The 18,348-nt window shown below is 57.7% G+C and overlaps 1 protein-coding gene across 1 annotated transcript; it reads left to right on the top strand.

Moving 5' to 3' along the window:
* The first annotated feature begins 5,812 nt into the window (after positions 1-5,812).
* ELF4 (E74-like factor 4 (ets domain transcription factor)) lies at positions 5,813-16,041 on the top strand. Its single transcript, XM_004685795.2, has 8 exons — positions 5,813-6,082; positions 8,729-8,900; positions 9,209-9,301; positions 10,763-10,954; positions 11,718-11,801; positions 11,883-12,075; positions 12,864-13,241; positions 14,062-16,041. Exons 1-8 carry the CDS (start codon positions 6,011-6,013, stop codon positions 14,852-14,854), a joined length of 1,977 nt encoding a protein of 658 aa, XP_004685852.1. The 5' UTR covers positions 5,813-6,010; the 3' UTR covers positions 14,855-16,041.
* Positions 16,042-18,348: the final 2,307 nt, after the last annotated feature.

The following is an 18,348-nucleotide window of genomic DNA, read 5'->3' as shown; positions in this document are numbered from 1 at the left end:
GTGCTTGGTTCTGCTCCCCACCACCACCCAGCCTTCACTTCATCCCACCATTTGTGGTTCCCTTTCCCCCTGTCCATTGAGTTTAATATAAACTGAACATCTGATGAGTGGCCTTAGCCAAAAAAACACAAATCAGACCAAAAATGGAAAAGCACATTTGGGGCATCAGAGAGAGCTTCACTTATATTAGCCTGCTGGCCTGACTGGAAGGATGTCCGCTTCACAGAAGGGGAAGGTGACCTGTCTGAACCCTGAGGCAAAAGGTGGGCTTCTCTCTAGGAAGCCCTCAGCCTCCCGGCCTGCTGGGAAGTAGGAAGCAAGACTCCTGGGCTCCACCATCAGGGGCACAGCAGCCATCCAGTGGGGCAGGGTCCCCTCTGCCTCCTCCCTGTCCCTGGAGCATAGAGATGCGGATGTGGTGGCCACAGGCACCTCCAGGGGGTGCTCTTTTAGCATTCTCAGGTGGGGTCTCTGGGAGTTGAGTTGGCTGGGGAGGCAAGTTCCCTTTGTCAGTAGCCCCCCTCCCCCCTCCCCTATTGGGGCATTGGCACTGTTCTTCTTGCCACATAACCACAACCCAAAGGCTGGGGCGGGGTGAAGGTGGTGAGGACAGGGGACTTGGAGCACCCCACCAACCACAGCAGCCTTTCCATCCCCGTGGGCCTCAGCCCAGGCTCAGGGCCAGTCCCCTGCAAGCCCACAACTAGAAGCCTCTAGCCCCACCCTGTCTATGGCCTGGAGCCAGTGGGGGAGTCCTGGGGGGCTTAATGGGGCCCCCAGGCCCCCTTGCTCTCCAGGCGGTCACCTGCAACTCACCACCTGGGTAAGTGCCTTCTAGTTTTCAAAGTGCTTTCCCACCGCCATCTTCACTCACTCGCCCTAGACTCCCCCGTGAGCATCTGCTAAGCCTGGATTTACCCTCAGCCACCACCCACTTTAGGGTAACACCAACCGCATCCCCGAGAAATGACTGGCTTTTCCAGGGTCGCACGTAGGAACGCAGCCAGGAGAGGGTGGAGTACATACACATTGGGTGGGCCGAAGCTGAGGAGGGCAGGGGCAGTTGGAGGAGAGCCCTGGGCCCCGCGCGCCCGCGCTGGAAGTCAGGCGGTGACCAGGGCCAACAAAGGAACTGGGTTTCTTGTAAATAAGCACAGAGAAACCCCAACCACCAAAGCTTGCAAAACCTTTATTTTCCTCCCTCCCTCTTCCTGATTTCATCTCAGATGGTGGGGGTGGTGGATAGAGGGAGGAGAGGGCAGGACAGACAAGAGCTGTGGCCGGCTCCTTAGCTGGGCACTTGCTTAAGGAGCAGGACTCGGCTTGCTCACTGCAGGCCAGCCCGAACGGGGTCAAGGTTGTGGGTGCATCCCACGGTGGGTTACTTCGTGCTCCGTCCACGACTACACACTTGGTCCCCTGACGCTGGCCTTCAGTCTCTTAAATACACACCGCCGGTCACGTGGTGGGCCGTGCAGATTGGCTGCTTGACGACTATTAGATGGAGGAGGGGCTGTTTTTAAGTGGAGGGTACAGCTGTTCCTGGGGTAGTTTCCATTTTGTTTGTGGTTGTGGGGGAGGGGTGTTGGAGGAGTAGGAAATGGCATGAAGGAAATTGTCACTTCCTTTCCAGAGAATTCCAGAAAGGTTTCCTGGAGGACAGGGTATTTCAGGAGAGTGGGCTCTGAGGGGAAGAGGAACCAGAGGGGAACTCTGCTTTGTGGCCCGGCCGGCCCACCATCTGGCCCCCATGTTTCCTGGCGTGTGTGACAGTGCCACGGGTGTGAGAGCAACTCTGTGAGAGTCATCGGCTCAGCTGAATGGGTGTAGATTTAAACTCCATGGAGATGGTGGACGTGGCATTCACATAGGGGCTGTTTCTCAGAGGAGGCCCAGAGGGGCGGGTGCTGGGCCCCACCTGACGTGCTCCAGTGACAGCCCCAGGAGGGTCTGTACATCTGAAGGGGCCCAGCTGTGGTGACGCAGGAGTAGCCAAACCACTTCTATTTTGCTGTTTTGGTTTTGAAATGCAGTCTGAACCACAGAGAGCAAGAGGTGTGCATTTGCAGGCGGGGGTTGCAGGCATCCTCGCTTGCTCCTGCCTGCACAGCACGCGCGCGCACGCTCCCACCCACACCCAGCGCACATGCACACACGCACAGACCTGCGCACTCGGCAGCTGGGGCGGGTGCTGCCACCGAGGCTCTGCTGGCAGCCGAGTGGGGCAGGCCCTGGGAGTCAGGGGCCTTGTAGCGGCCTCGCGGGAGTGGAGGGAGGGGGCTTTTGCCACCTAGGAGAGTGGACTTTGACTGGGCTAGCTGTGAGCTGTGCACCTACATGCTGGGGTGTGGGGAATCCACCCCCCACCCCCGTTACTAAGGATTCCCAGGCACCTCGATCATTGGGGCCCAGTGTTTGTGTGCACCCTGGGGCCTCCCACTCGTCAGCCAAGCATTGTCCAGGGCTCTAGAGCCTGGAACTGTGTCCCAGTGCATCTGTTAGGGAGGGGCCCCGGTGGGCCTCTCTTGCCTCCAACAGGGTGGTGGCTTCTTTGGTTTGGGTTCCCGGGAGAGGAAGGTTATTTTGATGGGGGGCGGTTCACTCCTCTTGACAGGGAGAGTGAGTGAATATGCAAAGTAATGAGCTTCTCCCTACCTCTCACTTTCAAATCCTCAAACTTCGAGGGGGAGGGGCAAGACTCTCTGGACTGGAAGGTTCTTTGGGGGTGGGGTGGGAGGGGAGTTTTCTTAGCCTTGGCCAAGACAAGAGGACAGTTACTTCCTTCCGCTACATATACCCCTTCACCTAGCTTCAGCCTCAGCTGAGGGCTGAAGGGTTCAGCCTTGCCTTCTGGGTGCAGCCTCACAGTTCTGGGCCAGTGGAACCAAGTCCTGAATTCAAATACTTAGGTGGACACATAAAAGCCTGCACCAAAGTCACCGATTCTGAGCTCGAGGACTCCTCTTTATGTCAATAAGAGGAAATACCATGGCCGCACAGTCCGGCCACCCCCACCCCCAGCAGCTCCTTGCCAACTGGCCGGGGAGAGTAGCTCACCCCTACGGACCCAAGGGGCACAGACATATTCTGTTTCTGCTGCCATTCTCTTCCTGGGAAATGTGTGACTGAATTTTGTGGGGGTGTAGAGCCGTGGCCACACGCTCAGCCCCAGAACCCTGGGTCCTGCCCCAGCCCACCCCCACCTTGACCACAGCCTCTTGGAGAGGACATTAGGCATCAGCTCTCGTCTTCTCATGAAGGCCAGCCTGGAGGAGGAGGAAACAAGACTGAGCTCGTGGCTCCACCGGCCAGCACATGGCAGCCCTTTCACACACAGAGGCTGTCACGCACCTGCCCCCGCACTCGGGCCACATGGACACACCCTGCACCCCTGTGTAACAGTGGTGTGCTCCATCCGTGCAAACGCAGACAGCACAGCAGGGCAATCCCAATGCAGGACTACCCCGTGTAACAGCCCACACGCTCCTCTCGTCCAGCGACACCCGCCCCACATGTGAGCCGTGCTCACGTGGCTACTCTCGTAGCCCAGAAAACACCTCCTTGGCACTACCATCTGTCCACCCATCCACCCCTGACCAGCCATCAGTGTGTTCCATGGACAAGCAAACAGTGGTCCCCACCCTCAACTAGGCCACTTTTTTTTTTTTAAAAGATTGGTTATTTCTGCATACAGAACTGGGGTACAGGCCAGAGGTGCAGGGGCGGCGAGAGGCTTCACCAGAGACAGAGTGGGGAGCAGGACAGCAGATCTATGAAGTACACTGCTGAGGGAGCAGCGGGCACTTTTTAATGGGGGGAGTAAAGCAGGTGCACAGAAGTTCCCCGGGGCTTGGGAGCACCCGGCAGCGAACTCACACACAATACAGACTGCGGCCAGATCCGTGACCAGCCAGAGATGAGGGGCCCTGGCAGGATGACCTGGTTGGGGTGGGGAGTAGACACAGTTGTTTCGAGTTTAGGCAAAGTGGGATTAGGTGAAAGTGATCACGTTTCATTTGATTAGCTTGAGAAGGCTTCTCAAGGCTGATAGGCAGCCTGCAGGAGAGTAGGAGCTGCGAGTGTGGGCCTTGGGGCGCCGTGACGGGGGAGACAGACCTTCCAAGCATAACTGGCCCTGAGCAGCTTCAGAGGCCAGAAGAGCCAGGTCATTTGCAGGGGCCAGTGGGGAGGGGGAGGGGCCCCAGCCAGACAAGGCCTGTGCCTTTTCTGCCTCTCCGTCCCAGCCAGACTGTCTTAACAGCCAAAGGGACCTGACAGGTTGAGTTGAGTGACTTCTCAAAGTTTTTTTTTGTTGCTGGGGATGGGTAGAAAGGTGTGGGGTGGGGGTGGGGAGAGGGTGGAGCCAGTCCTGTGGGCTAACGGAAAGGAAGTGGGAGAGGCCTGGGTGTCTCCTGTGGGGGAGAGCGGTCATCAGGGAGGTCACCCAGGCTCCCCTCCCTCCTCTCCTCTTTGCCCCTCTCTGAAGTTCCTCATTTCTTTCTGGGCCAGGAGAAGGTTTGGCCACCCTGGCACTGCCATGGACACTGGAGGAGGTAGGGGGTCAAGTGTGTCACTCTGAGGATGGTGTGATGACCCACGTCTTCCGGTGATCACATGAACTGGCTGATTTTAGACACACCACTCACACAGACCACCAAAACCGGAGCCCTAAGGCCTAAAGATGTAGCGGTGGGGAAGCCCTTTTGGGGGCAGAGGAGCAGAGCCGGCGACAGGCAGGAGGCCTGGGTGGGGGGAGCAGCAGGCGTGTGACGGCAGACAACATGCAAAAGAGCAGCTGGCAGAGGAAATGATCGCAGGCCCCGGGTGTCGTGTGAGCCCTGAGGTGCAGACTGAGTGTGAGAGGCATTCCGGGAGAGGAGAGACATGTGTGGGCCGCAGTAGACAGATTTCCTGGAAGGGGGGGTGCTGTGCGTGGGGCCCAGAGGAGAAGGAAGGTTCTGAGGGCCCTTCCCCCCACCAGGGCTCTCCTCACAAGTTCCCAGGGTGACAGTTCAGTCTTGAAACTGAAAGCAAAGCTGAAGCAACAGCAAACCCACACGGTACAGAGGCCATCCTCTCCCGTGACCAGCGGGAGTCGGCAGGGTGATGACTGGGCTGGCCCACCTGTTCTCGTCTCCTGGTTCTCCAGACACAGAGCTGAGCCTGAGGGGCCTTTCCTCCTCTAGGTCAGTCAGATGGTGGCTGGGTCAGACATGGCTCCCCTCTATCCCCAGTGAGGCAAGTCTTCCCCTGGAGATTCTGCCCTGCAGAGCTAAGTGACCCCCACCCCCTAGGGAAACTGAGGCAGGCAGTCTCTAGAAGAACAGCTTATTCATCCACAGCCCGGCCCCCCACTCACAATGCCTGGCACTTCATTCCTCCCCAACCCAAGGGAATTTTAGGGGTCCCATGCTGCTGCCCCATCCATGGGCCCTGACTCGCCTGTGGTATGCCCTGGGGATGAATATGAGGGTCAAGTAAACCCAAAACCCCTCTGTCACCTTTGCCAGAGGGAGGAGGGCAGGGAATGAAGCTTCGGAGATTCATCTTCAGGCCTGTTCAGGTACAGGTGCTGGTGACCCAGACGTACTGAGCCACATCCCACTGGAGGTGCCCTGTTCACTACCTCTCCCCCTTCCTTTGCCCTGCCTCCTTTCTGCTCTCCCCCATCTCTCTGCCACAGTCCTCCCCAGGTGGGCAGCCCTCTCTGGCAGTTTGCCCGGCGTGCCCAGGTCCCTGTGTGCTGGGACCTGAGCTGAAGGAAGGGGACGAACTCACAGCACCCGTTTCTCCTTTCTCCCTAGGTCAAGCCTGCGGTTGTCCCAGCCCAGCATGCAGCCTTGAACCTGGCTTAGGCCACCCCTTACTCCTGCTCTCAACACCCTGAATTTTACTGTGGCTTGTGGTGTGAGCTCTGGGCTGCAAGGTCCCTGAGCAGAAGCACTTCATCAAGAACCCCTGCAGCTCCAGAGGGCCCTGCAAATCCCGCTGTCAGCTCTGGGAACACAGCATGGCTATTACCCTGCAACCCAGTGACCTGATCTTTGAGTTTGCAAGCAACGGGATGGACGATATCCACCAGGTAGGGCCCCAGAATGTAGAGCCTAGTTAGCCAGGGTAGACAACCAGATGGATGCAGACAGGCAGGCAAACAGTCAGTGAGCCAGCCAGCCAGCCAGCCGGCCGGCCAGCAAATATTGATCAAGCACCTACTAGGTCCAGGGCACTGGGCCTGCCCTCCAGACGGCTGTGCATCGGCAGCGACTCCCTCACATGACCGGTCAGTCATGAGCCGCTGCCTCTTGCAGTTACGTGGCCCATCAGTCTCTGAGCCAGCCCGGCAGCTGCTAAGTACATCAGCCAAGCCACTGGTCCAGCAGCAGGTGTGCAGTGGCCTCTGTTGTGTGTTCCCTGTCACTGCCCTTCACCCCCAGTGTCGCAGTGAGGAAGCCCCTGGGACAGCCTCAGGGCCAGGTCCCACCCGTCACCTAGCACCGGCACCCCCTGTGTCTGGCCAGGTTGATGGGCCCTTCCATAACAGCTTTTGGCCTCAACCTGATTTAGGAGAAATGGGAAGTGGGGCCTTCTGGTGGGAGGGTCCTGGGGCAAAGAGGCAGAATTCTTGTGCTTAGGCTCCCACTGCTTCATGCCCTGCCCCGCACCGGGCACTTAGCTGTACCCATTGGATGATGTTCCTGCACACTCGTCACTGTCACTGCCCCAAACTGGGGAAGAGGCAGCCGGCACCACAGAAGGAATGCGCCCGCAGTCAGGAGCTCTAGGCTACGAGGCTAGTTTGGCCGTAGTGCTACCTGGGCAAGTCCCATCCTCCCCCTCTGCCATCTCCCCACCTTCAGCAAGAGGAGAACCAGCTGGGTTATCTGCAAGGGCACCCCAGCCTGGTTAGGGCCCCCATCCTAATTTTTCCTTGTGAGGACAGAAACCTTCGTGGCATCTCTGGTACCTGCCGAAGGCTGCCCCCTAGTGGCCCTTGAGCACACTGCATTCCCTCCAGGGGCTCTGCCCTCAATTGCTTGCTTTTATTTAACTCCTCTGGTGTCCCTAGCCTCTGGAAGGCCTTGTGCGGGAAGGCAGGAAAGTCGAGCCTTACTTGGGGTCTCAGTGCTTGGTATCACTCATCACTTGTTTCTAGTTCCTTCAGCTCCTCCTTCCCAGTGTAACTTCCACCCCATGTTTACTTCCTCACCTCCCTTTCCCACTCTTTTTAGGAAACAATTTTTACTGCAAAATGTATCATGAAGACAAAAGTGCATTAATCATATACAGACATGAAAGAAAAGCTATCATATTAACAGCCACGGACTCACCACCCAAGTTAAGAAATAAAACATTCCTAGTCTTCTAGAAGACCCTGAAATCTAAACACTTCTTGAGAACCTATCTATGCCAGGCCCTGTTCTAAGGGCTTAATGCATATTGGTTTATTTTTAAAAGCCATGGGGTCAACAATAGGAATGCCCCAGTGTTATACACAGGGAAGCTGACAGACAGTGGACGAGCACAACCCAGGAGCCTTCTGGGGTGCTGCCTGTGCTGCAGCTGTGGGGCCAGTGCTCCCTGGTTCGGGCAGCCTGAGCCACTTCCAGGGCAGCCGGACTTGTAACCCTAGAAAGTAAGCGCATTTACAGTTACATAATTCCTTCTGAGCAGTGGCTACTGCCTGGGACAGGCGCCTTAAAAACCCGCACCTTCCCGCCTGCCGGCCACGGGCCATCCTTTCTGAAATCAGCTGGAATGTACCTTGGGACCCCAGCCCCCCTGAAACTGCTCGAGCCAACCTAACTGCCCAGTAGCAAAATCCACAGGCACTTTATCAGTTTTGACTCTTCTGGCTCCTCCAAGAACATTACATGGAACTATGCACTCTCTTCCTTTTTTCATGAAGAATTAAAATTCCTGTGAAAAAGAATTTGTACAATACAGAAAAGTAGAAAGTGTGGGCGGGGAAATCACCCAAAATTCCACAACCTAAATGCAATGATGACGAACATTCTGGTATAGTGCCTTCTATGCATTAAAACAACAACAACAACAAAACACAGCCGCAATCACAGCCCTTTTTTATTTAGCTTTGACTTTCGCTCAACTTTGTTCTCCAGTGGCCAGAGTCCCAAGAGCTGTAGCGATCATCCTTTTAGCTCTTGAACACATCCGTCCGACTCCCTGATAGGTGTCTTCATTTTAGATGTCTCAAAGGTACTTCAAATGCACCACGGCCAGACAGGCCTCTTAATGTCCCCCCAAACCTGCTTTTCCCCTCTCGGGTTCTCCTCGCATGTGAGCAGCTGCCCATCCGGGACCCGGCCCTGGCCTGCCTGCTTCTGTGATGTCTGCTTTTCTGCCTTTCCTGGCATAGGCCGAGCCCTACGGTGCCCACGGTCGCGGCCCCTTAGCCTGGGCACCCAACCCCGGCTGCAGCTGCTCACGGAGCTCTTAGCCCTTGCGGCCACCTCACCACTTCCCACTGGTGTCGGTGGGCCCGCGGGCACAGGCTTCGGGTCGCCAGGACGGCCACCAACTAGGGCTGCCGCCCTGCGCGAGTGCGGGTGGTGCAGAGCCAGCGCGCTGTGCGAGCAAGAGCTCCATGAGGCGAGGCTCCGAGCAAGTCATCAGCCCACTAAGGGCCGCCCGGGAGGCCAGGAGGGCGGGTTCTGGTGGGGAGGACGCGCTGGGGCGGGAGGCTTGAAGCCGCCCCCGTGTTCCCCAGCTGGAGGACCCCTCGGTGTTCCCGGCCGTGATCGTGGAGCAAGTGCCCTACCCTGAGCTGCTGCACCTGTACTCGGGCCTGGAGCTGGACGACGGCCACAGCGGCATCGTAGCGGACGGCACCGTGTGCATGACGCAGGATCAGATCCTGGAGGGCAGCTTCCTGCTGGCAGGTCTGTTCCCCTCCGGCCAGGAAGCCAGTAGAGAAAGGGGCGCAGGTCACGGTGGCTTCCAGTGGCCCATGCAGCCTGCGCCAGGTCCCCAATCCTTGGAAGTCAGACCAGCCAGAAAGGTAGCACCCCCCCGTAGCGAGGGGACCATGCAGGGGGGCTCGAATGGGGCAGGACAACGAGGCGTGGACACCGGGATCTTGGTACCAGGGTGCAGAGGAAAGGTGAAGTAGGGTGGGCTACACTGTTCCCTTCTGGGCTGTGCCCTGAGGCAACTTGTCTTCTCCCCCCACCATGGACGCTGGAACCAGATGACAATGAGGCAGCCCCACAAGCCATGTCAAGCACCGAAGTGTTGCTCAACGTCGAGTCTCCCAACAACATGCTGGATGAGAAGCAAATCTGTAAGTTTAGACCTGGCGCCTAAGTCAAGGTGCCAGGAAACGCCATTTATAGGACCACTCCTGTGTGTCGACTGCTGGAGGTAGATGCAGACCTGGGTATTCTTCCTTTTAGCTGTGCCTGGGCTGGGAGGGGTCAGGAGAGCGCCACAGACGAGGACAAGATGGCCAAGGGGACTCTGCCCCCGGTGTGTAGCTGACAGAACCCTCTTACCCACTTGTCAGTGTGCAGCTCAGGGGTGTTAAGTATTGTGCAACCGTCGCGGCACACTCCAGAACTCTTCATCTTGCAAGACAAGACTCTGTCCCCGGAAATGCTCCCGGCCCTTGATGGCCGTCCTTGTGCTTTCGGCCTGGTCCCTCATAGAAGTGGGCTTCGATAGCTGCTGTCTTCTGGGGCCTGGCTTATTTCCCTTGCGTGTCCTCACGGCCCGTCCCCGTTGGGGGTTGTGCCTGAATGCCATGGGCCAGGGTGACTCTTCTGGCCCCTCTGCTCTCGCGCTTGGCCCCCAGGAAGGCCGCGGGGCGTGACTTACTGGGAAATGTGCCAGGCTTGGAGCATCCTCGTCCCTCCCCTGTTCTTGAAGGCTCGTTCCTACTTCCCCACGAACCACCCCAACCCCCACTGGCTCCTCCCCTCTGGCACCACAGGATGATTCCTGGCCCCCTGATATCCCTGCCCAAGGTTCTGGGGATGCAAAGGGAAGCTGCAAGATAAGAGTCCTAGCATTTCTAATCCTGACTGATAAGAATATGCATCCAGGATCTGACACATTTTTTAAAAAGATTTATTTATTTATGCATACAGAACTGGAGTACAGGCCAGAGGTGCAGGGCTGAGAGGATTCACCAGAGATAAAGTGGGGAGCAGAACAGGCAGATCGATGAAGTACACTGCTGAGGGAGCAGAGGGCGGGTCAGGAGAGGTCTGCCGCGCCATGTGGATCTCCTCCAGGGAAGGCAGGGATCGAACTCATGCAGAAGTGGCTTAACTTCCTAGTGCTGTGCTTTAACCCGTTGTGCCACTGGGGAGGGCCCAGTCAACACATTTTTCCTAAAGGCTTACAGGTACCAGGCACAAGCTTGCTGCGCAACCTTGGGTCTTACTATCTCTGGGCCCCCGTTTACCCATCAGGAAAGCAGAGATTGGGCTAAACGATGCCAAGGCCTCGGCTAGTTGTAAAAAGAGCTGATAACTAAATCAGGGTGGTCCTTTACTTTGTGTGATGCCTGGAGCCCCCCCAACTCCGGCTGTGGGCTCCAAGTGCGGCAGCTGTGATCGGGGCCTGCGCGTGCCCACAGCACTGCAGATGTTTCCTCTCCTCATGGTGCAGGACACGTGCTGCCTTTCCAAGGGTAGCCTGTGTCTGTGCTGTGGGGACTGGCGTCTCCCTCCCTGAGCATCCGGAACCCAGTCCCATGCTGCTCTGGGGCCCCAGTCACTTCAGGCCTTTCTTCTTGCAGTTAGCACCTCTGAGATGCTTCCAGACTCAGACCCTGCTCTAGCCGGCACTCTGCCCAGCTACTCATTTCCTGTCTCTGAGCCCAGTGCTCTGAACGAGGCAGGTGACACTGGTGGCCCCGAGGGGCCATCTCTGGAGGAGAAGGCTCTCGGAGAGGAAAATGCCAAGAGGACTGGAAAATCAAAGAAGAGAAGTAAGAGAGACAGAGGGGGAGGATGGGTGTTTGTGTGTGTGTCTGAGTGTGCGAGTGTCTTCCAGGAGGCGGGCAATAGGAGTGGGGAGTCAGGGAGACCCTGGGAGTGAGCGGATGGGGCTCAGACACTCGAGAGGACAGCCCTGGTGTGTCAGGCAGACAGAAGGCCTCCCTTCCAAGGCAGCAGGCCTGGCGGGTTGAGCCTTCCACCCAGCAGCCATGAGTTCTGCCAGAATGCCAGTGGTCCCAAAGGGTTCCGGCTCCAGGCCTGGGGCCCCTGATCGTGCCTAGCCAGGCTGGTTTATCTCCTGCCTGTAGAACTTGGGGAGCCCAGGCCATCTATGGAAGAGGACTTTGGGTTTCCGCCAGCCACGGTGGTACTGATTTCCTCAGGGCAGAGAGGCTGGGCCTGCCTTATCAGTGCGGCCGCTGAACCCGCTGGCCGGTGCTGCGCTATGCACCTGTCATGCCTTTAGGCTGCTACTTCACCTCCAAACTTCTGCTGAGCAGATTATGGTTGTATAAAGGGGACCCACTGGCTACTATGTTACCCCACCTCCCCTCCTCTGGGGCCTGAGGTTGAACATGGCCCGTTGGGCAGGTGAGGCTGGCGGCCGAGGGTGGCAGCTGAGGAGAGCAACCCTGGGCCTCCAGCCCAGGTGACCTGGCTCCCCCTTGTCTGCCTTGTGGGGCCCAACTCGACCAGCCCTGGGGCTCCCCTCTTGGGTCTCAGCCTCACACTACTCTCCCCGGCCCCTCACAGTCCGGAAGACAAAGGACAGCCGCAGCTCCTCACCTGTCACTGACCCTAGCATTCCCATCCGGAAGAAATCCAAGGATGGCAAAGGTATGGTGGAACTGGGTGGAGCAGGGCCCAGCAGGGTGCAGGCGGCGGGCAGTCACCTACTCTGCCCTCACCCTCTGGCAGGCAGCACCATTTACCTGTGGGAGTTCCTCCTGGCGCTGCTGCAAGACAGGAACACCTGCCCCAAGTACATCAAGTGGACCCAGCGTGAGAAGGGCATTTTCAAGCTCGTGGACTCCAAAGCGGTGTCCAAGCTGTGGGGGAAGCAGAAGAACAAGCCTGACATGAACTATGAGACAATGGGCCGGGCACTGAGGTAGGGCTGCTGGGCCGCCGAGCCCTTGTCTTGGGCGCTGCCACGCTCCTGCCCGAGGCCAAGATGTCCCTGTCCCACCTGACTTGTCCTTGCTTGCGCTTAGAAGGACAGCCCCTCCCTCTTGCATTTCTGTCCTAGTCTTTTTTGTCGTTTTTAGAGTGGAAGAGCTTTTCTTTAAAGATTTCTTTTTATTTATTTATGTGTACCAAGAGCTGGGGCACAGGCCAGAGGTGTGGGGGGTGAACAGATTCACCAGAGACAGAGTGGGGAGCAGAGCAGGCAGATCTGCTGAAACACACCGCTGAGGGGAGCAGCGCCAGGACCAGAGAGGTGTGCTGCGCCATGTGGGTCAGCGCCCTGGCCGGGGATCGAACTCGTGCTGCAGATAGCTTGATAGTGCTGCGCTTTAACTGCTTGTGCCACCAGGTAGGCCCCCTAGGATGGAAGAGCCTTTTAGGGCCTCACCTCCCCCAGTAGGCCTTCCTTCAGGTTCTACAAGCTGGACACCCTGGGACAGGCCCTGCGTGATTCAGAGTTGATCCAAGGCGGTAGGACCGCTCAGTTCCCTGCCTTCTTCCCCTCCTCCCTCCCTGTCGCTCCTGTGCCCCAAAGCGGGGTGGGGGCTGGCACCTGAAAACCCTTCCGTGGACCCTTTGATGCTCAGAGCGCTGAGATTCCTTGAAGACTGTCCTTGCCTTACTCCTTCCCTTGCTGCCCCGTTGGCCTCACGCTGGCCCCAGACAGAGGCCAGTGTGACCCTGGCTAACTCTTTTCCCCTTGTCCCCCAGATATTACTACCAGAGAGGCATCCTTGCCAAAGTGGAAGGGCAGAGGCTGGTGTACCAGTTTAAGGAGATGCCCAAGGATCTGGTGGTGATCGAAGATGAGGACGAGGGGAGCGAAGCCTCAGCAGCATCTCCTCAGGCCGCCACTCCCTCCACCTCCTCTGGTAGCACCACCCGGCGAAACAGCTCCCGAGTCTCCTCCAGAGCCACCACCCACGCCAAGGGCAGCCCCTCCTGGGAAAAGCCCAGGGGTCAGCAGGTTGGCCTCCAGCCGTCTGCGAGTCTGGAGTCGGGATTGCCTCTCGATGAGGAGCTCCCCACTACCTCCACTGTGCTGGTCTCGCCGCCACAGAGCCAGGCCAAACTCACCAAAGCTGTGAGGTAAGAGTTCCACCTGGTCATCGCCAGTCTGAACCGTATCGCCTCGTGTTGGGGGTCATTTCGCATTGCATTGCAAAGCTCTGCTGTGTTTCTGGCCTCAAGAGGCCCTAACAGGACCCCAGGTAGCCAGTGGACACTTGTTGGTCAAGACAGAAAAGTGACTTGCCCCGGGTCTCACACCAAAGTAATGGTGAAGTCAGTGCTTGACTTGGGGAAGCTTCTGGAGCTGCGCCAAGTGTCTTGTTATCCAAGAAGACTCCCCGCCGCAGCGCAGTGGCCAGCAGGGGCCTCCACATCCGCTCACACCCCGCCCTTCCACCCCAGCACCCTCAAGTCTCTACTCCAGAAAATACTGCTGAGACACTGGCTCTACCTTTCTCAGCCCTTCAGGCCCTCCTGGAAAACTTTCTCACGGCTTCTTGTCCCCTCTAAGGTGCCTCCAGTCTTCCCAGGAAAGTTTGGGCTTTGTCTGGGTTATGTGTGCGTGCCTCTGACTGCTCAAGCCTGGGCTACTGAGCTGCTCTCAGGAGGAGGGAGGAGGCAGTGGTGCGGAGGGGGAAGAACACGGCTGGGGCGTAGCAAGCCCAGATATGAGTCCCTGTTAGCTGCATGGTCTCAGGCATTCCTCTATCAGTCTTATGTGACTAATGGCCTGATGGGAAGGTTGAGTGAAACGCAGCAGGCCACAATCTAAAGGATCCCTCACCAGCTGTAACAAAGAAGCAGGATACTCTCAGCTCCCTTCCTCCCGGCCCCTCCTCGCCATTCAGCTGGGACAGGCCTCCGGCCTTAACCAAATCTGTTCTCTCTTTCTTCTCAGTACTCATGTGCCCAGCAACATCCACCTGGGGGTGGCCCCTGTGGGCTCGGGCTCAGCCTTGACCCTGCAGACAATCCCACTGACCACGGTGCTGACCAGCGGGCCTCCTGCCAGTACTACTGCTTCGACCCAGCTCGTTCTCCAGAGCGTTCCACCTGCTTCGACCTTCAAGGACACCTTCACTTTGCAGGCGTCCTTTCCCCTGAACACCAGTTTCCAAGAGAGTCAGGTGGCAACACCAGGGGCTCCGCTGATCCTCAGCGGCCTCCCCCAGTTTCTGGCAGGGGCCAACCATCCGAGCAATGCAGCCCCGCCCTCAGTCACAGGGGCTGCACCCGCAGGGCCCAGCTCTCAGCCCCCAGGGACTGTCATTGCGGCCTTCATCAGGACTTCTAGTGCCACTGCAGCCCCGAGGGTCAAGGAGGGGCCGCTGAGGGCTCCCTCATATGTGCAAGGCGTGGTTACGGGGGCCCCTGTGGAGGGACTGCTGGTTCCCGAGGAGACCCTGAGGGAACTCCTGAGGGAGCAGACTCACCTTCAGCCACTTCCAACCCAGCTGGGCTCCAGGGGTCCCCACAGTTCAAACCTTCCGGGGAACCAGACTTGCTCTCCTCCCAGCTGCCCCACTGTTGGGCTGACCCCAGTGGCTGAACTTGAGCTCTCCTCGGGCTCAGGGTCCACGTTGATTGCTGAGCCCAGTGAGACCACATCTGGGGGCCTGCCGGCCAAATCCCCTACCCCTGCCCCCTTCTCCCCATTCAACCCCACGTCCCTCATTAAGATGGAGCCCTGACACTGAAAGGGGGGCCGGGCGGAGCGTGAGCCAGCAGGCCAACATGAGCAGCATTTGACGCAGCCCTCCTTGAGGGGAGACTGACTTCAGCAGTACACCTGCCCTTACATTGCAGTGGGACCCGCGCCCTGCACCCCTGCCTGGCGCAACCACAGCCAAGCTAGACCTGATTTGAGCATTCCTGGCGCCAGACCATGGCCTTCATGAGCACATGGGGATGTGCTTCTCTAGGGTCACGGGCTGACTAGGTGATCGGGGAAACCTCCGGAGGAGTTTGCAGGCTGCGCCAGTGCCAGGGCCTGGCGGGCAGAGTCCTTTGGCCTGGCTGTGTTTCCCCATGTCTAGCCACACCCCAGGGAGGCTGTCCCCTCTGTGAATGTGTCTGTGTGTACTGTGTGTCCTCGTGGGCTCTAGCTCTCTTTCTTGAGGAGGACAGGGCGTAGCTGCCAGGTTTTCAAGGGCGTGTGTCTTTGGGTCAGCCACAGAGATGGGGAATCTATTTTAGAAGGAAAAGTATTCTAGTTCCCTTTGTACAAATCAGAATTCAGTTGGCTCAGACTGGAGTACATTTGGGGTCCCCCACATCTGGAGAGATGTCACAGAGCTGGAGTAGATCCAGGGTAGGAGAGCTTCGCTGGCGTGTCTGGGGGAAGATGCGGTTGGAAAGAACAAGGCAAGTTTGAGGGGGAGCAGAGCGCCAGGAGCAGAATGGGAACTCAGCCGTGGGGAGCGGCCCCAGTCTGCACTGAGGTCCTCCTGCTGGAGCTGGCCCCACTGGCCACCAGCCATGTGCCTAGCACCTTGGCCACCTCAGAGGCCCCTTCCCTGCCAGGCTCAGACCCAGCCGCGCAGGCGTGGCAGGCGCTCGGTGGGTTGGATGTCAGCGGCAGGGCTTGGTTCGCGAGGCTGGCCGAGTGCTCATGACGGCCTCTGCTGGCACCGGCCCACAGCCTGGCGCTGGGCTCCCTTAGTTCATCTGGCCCTGCTGTGCTGCTGCCGGGTGTGACGGGAGCCGTGGCGCACTGGCCTTGGGGCCGCCTCTGTTCCTGCTCATTCGTACCTGCCGCTCAGCCCTGCTTCTACTCACTTTGTAGGTTTGCCAGCCCACCCACCCCCACGACGGCTACCGCAGACCTCCTCCAGTGGACCGTTGCCCCTCATCTCCAACTCTCGCACCTGGCCCTGATTCCTCCTTCGCCCAGAAGACAGGAGCCAGCAGCTGTGAGCTCTCTTAGCACTTTCGTCTCCACACGGCGCCTTGCTTCCCTCTCTCCTCTTTCTGAGGAAGGGTCAGCCCCTTGACCAAGAGCCTGGGCTCCTCCCCTTCCCCTGCTTTCAACTAGCTTGCCCCATCAGCCTTGAACACCCACCGCCCGCTGTGTTGGGTTAATGTGAATCAGTGCCACAGGACCTTTGCTACATCCTTGGCACAAAACCATCTATTTGGCCTAACTACCTCCCCACGTTGCTCTTCTGTCTCTTTCTGGTTGGCCACTGCCAAGCCTACTGTCATCTTCGCCCACTCTCTTGTTCTCCCTCCACCCCAGAGGGAGCCATTTGTGGTTGTGCAGGTGTATTTATTACATGTCTCCAGCACTTAGCAGGAAAGTGCTTTTTTTTTTTTTTAATAAAATTGGTTTATTATGACAAATTCCTGATGGTGGAAAGTAAAGTAACTTGAGAAAAGGTCACCTTTAAGAAAATTGCACCAAGACATTCATGGCTCAGGGCCGGCCCTCCTGGCCCCTCTCGCTAGCACTCACCCTCTGCACGCGCCGCTCTGGTGGTGAGGGCCACCGCCTCCACAGGCCCATGGTCTGCTGCCGCTCCCAGCCTCCCACACTGTTGGCTCTTCTGCTCCCCCATGCCCGCAGGCTCCACATCTGCCCATTTAAATGTGGGTGACCCCAAGAATCTCATCCATCCTCCTGGCTCCTCCTCAGCTCTTGGCTTACGTTTCTTGCCCTCTGCTGCTCATTTTGCCCTGCGTGCCTGACAGCCCTCAAAGGGAGCCCCTCTATCGAACATGGATTTGCTGCGCCTTTCCACACACACGACCTTTCCCCGGCAAACAAAGGAAAAGCTGTAGTGACTCGCTGTCTCTGTGAATGACGCCCCTTTTCCTGAGCTAAGCTGGATGTTGCACAGCCATCCCAGGGCAGCTTCACCTGTCCCTGTCCTTGTCCGCCCCCTATCTCCTGAAGTCCAGCAAGCTCTGCAATGTATCTCAAACCTGGCACGTCCATGTTTTTAGCTCAAACTTACCCAAGCTTGCCTGCCGGCGAGGCCCTCCTCCCTCAGGTTCCCCCTGACTCAGCTAGCCGCTTCTCACTGAGGCAGTGCTGCAGTCACACCTGCAGGGCTGTCTTCCACGTGCCCCACCCCTGCGTGTTTGCGCTTCTTGGTTCTGCTCGCCCAGACTGCTCAACCCACCCTATCAGTGCCAACTACATGGCATCCATCCTTCAAGACCCGGTGCATGGCCACTGCCCTTCTCCAGGCCAGCCTGCCTTTCAGGGAGTCCTTTATTCTAAACAGCAGCAATCGTCACTCTTTTGGCCACTGGTCTTGAACAGCCTGTGACATCTCCTCTATTACAATCACAAACTGTTACTTAAAGCCTCAATGCCCAGGACCTAGTTGTCTCCCCAAGTGGTTACCATCTGGAGCTGTGGCACCCTTAGAACAGGTCACACCGCAGAGCATGTAGTATGTCACTGAACGGTGACTGAGCTGGTGGGACACGGGGACCAGACTTGGAGGAAGATGACCTCTGACCTTCCCTCTGCACAGGCACTCACCCCAGGTGCTCCACTGCCAGGGGCCCATCCTCCCTGGTTCAGGGTCCTCATGCAACTCCTACTCCCACTTCTCACCCCTAAGAGTTATTACTACTTTGAACATCCTCTGCCTCTAAAGAAACTTCCCTGTTCAGTTTTGTTCATACTCAAAGTGTTAAACTGGCTTCTCTGGTAAACTAACCTGTGCTGATACAAGTATGGGTGAGGGCTAGAGGAGACCCTCAGGAGACAGGCTCTGTTTGAGCAGGGTCACCTGGCAACAACATCCTGCCTTTGCAGTGAACTCGCACCTAAGCCCCCAGCAGCTGATGTATGGCTCCCTCCTCTGGCCCGTGCGCACCTTGTACATACCTCTTCCCTTAGCACTTAGCACACGGTAGCGGCTTAGCTATGTATTTATCTGTGTTCTCCTCCAGTAGACTGTGAGCTCCTCAAGGACAGGGACTGTGTGTTAGTCACTGATGTATCCCCACCCAGCTCCTAGCACAGTGCCTGGCACACAGTAGGTGCTCAATAAATGTTTGTTGAAAGAATTATTGAGTCCTGTTTCTAATGGGGGTTTCAGCCCTATGAGGAGGCAGGCAAGAGAGGAGGGACGACCATCCAGGTCCAGGGCCTCCCGCAGCTTTTGGACACCTCACAGAACACTGCAGGCTGCTGCTTCTGTTCCCCATGTCTAGGCCACCTCCAGAT

The sequence above is a fragment of the Condylura cristata genome, unplaced genomic scaffold, assembly GCF_000260355.1.
Source record: "Condylura cristata isolate star-nosed mole 26May11 unplaced genomic scaffold, ConCri1.0 scaffold00019, whole genome shotgun sequence".
NCBI classification, from domain to species: Eukaryota; Metazoa; Chordata; class Mammalia; order Eulipotyphla; family Talpidae; genus Condylura; species Condylura cristata.
This window is presented reverse-complemented; position numbering and strand designations above follow the sequence as displayed.

What these genes read in the sequence shown, in the direction of transcription:
- ELF4 (XM_004685795.2), top strand. Translation starts at nt 6,011, where the DNA reads ATGGCTATTACCCTGCAACCCAGTGACCTGATCTTTGAGTTTGCAAGC. An exon ending in GGATGGACGATATCCACCAG is followed by an intron (nt 6,083 to 8,728) that starts GTAGGGCCCCAG and finishes CGTGTTCCCCAG; the next exon opens with CTGGAGGACCCCTCGGTGTT. An exon ending in GAAATCCAAGGATGGCAAAG is followed by an intron (nt 11,802 to 11,882) that starts GTATGGTGGAAC and finishes ACCCTCTGGCAG; the next exon opens with GCAGCACCATTTACCTGTGG.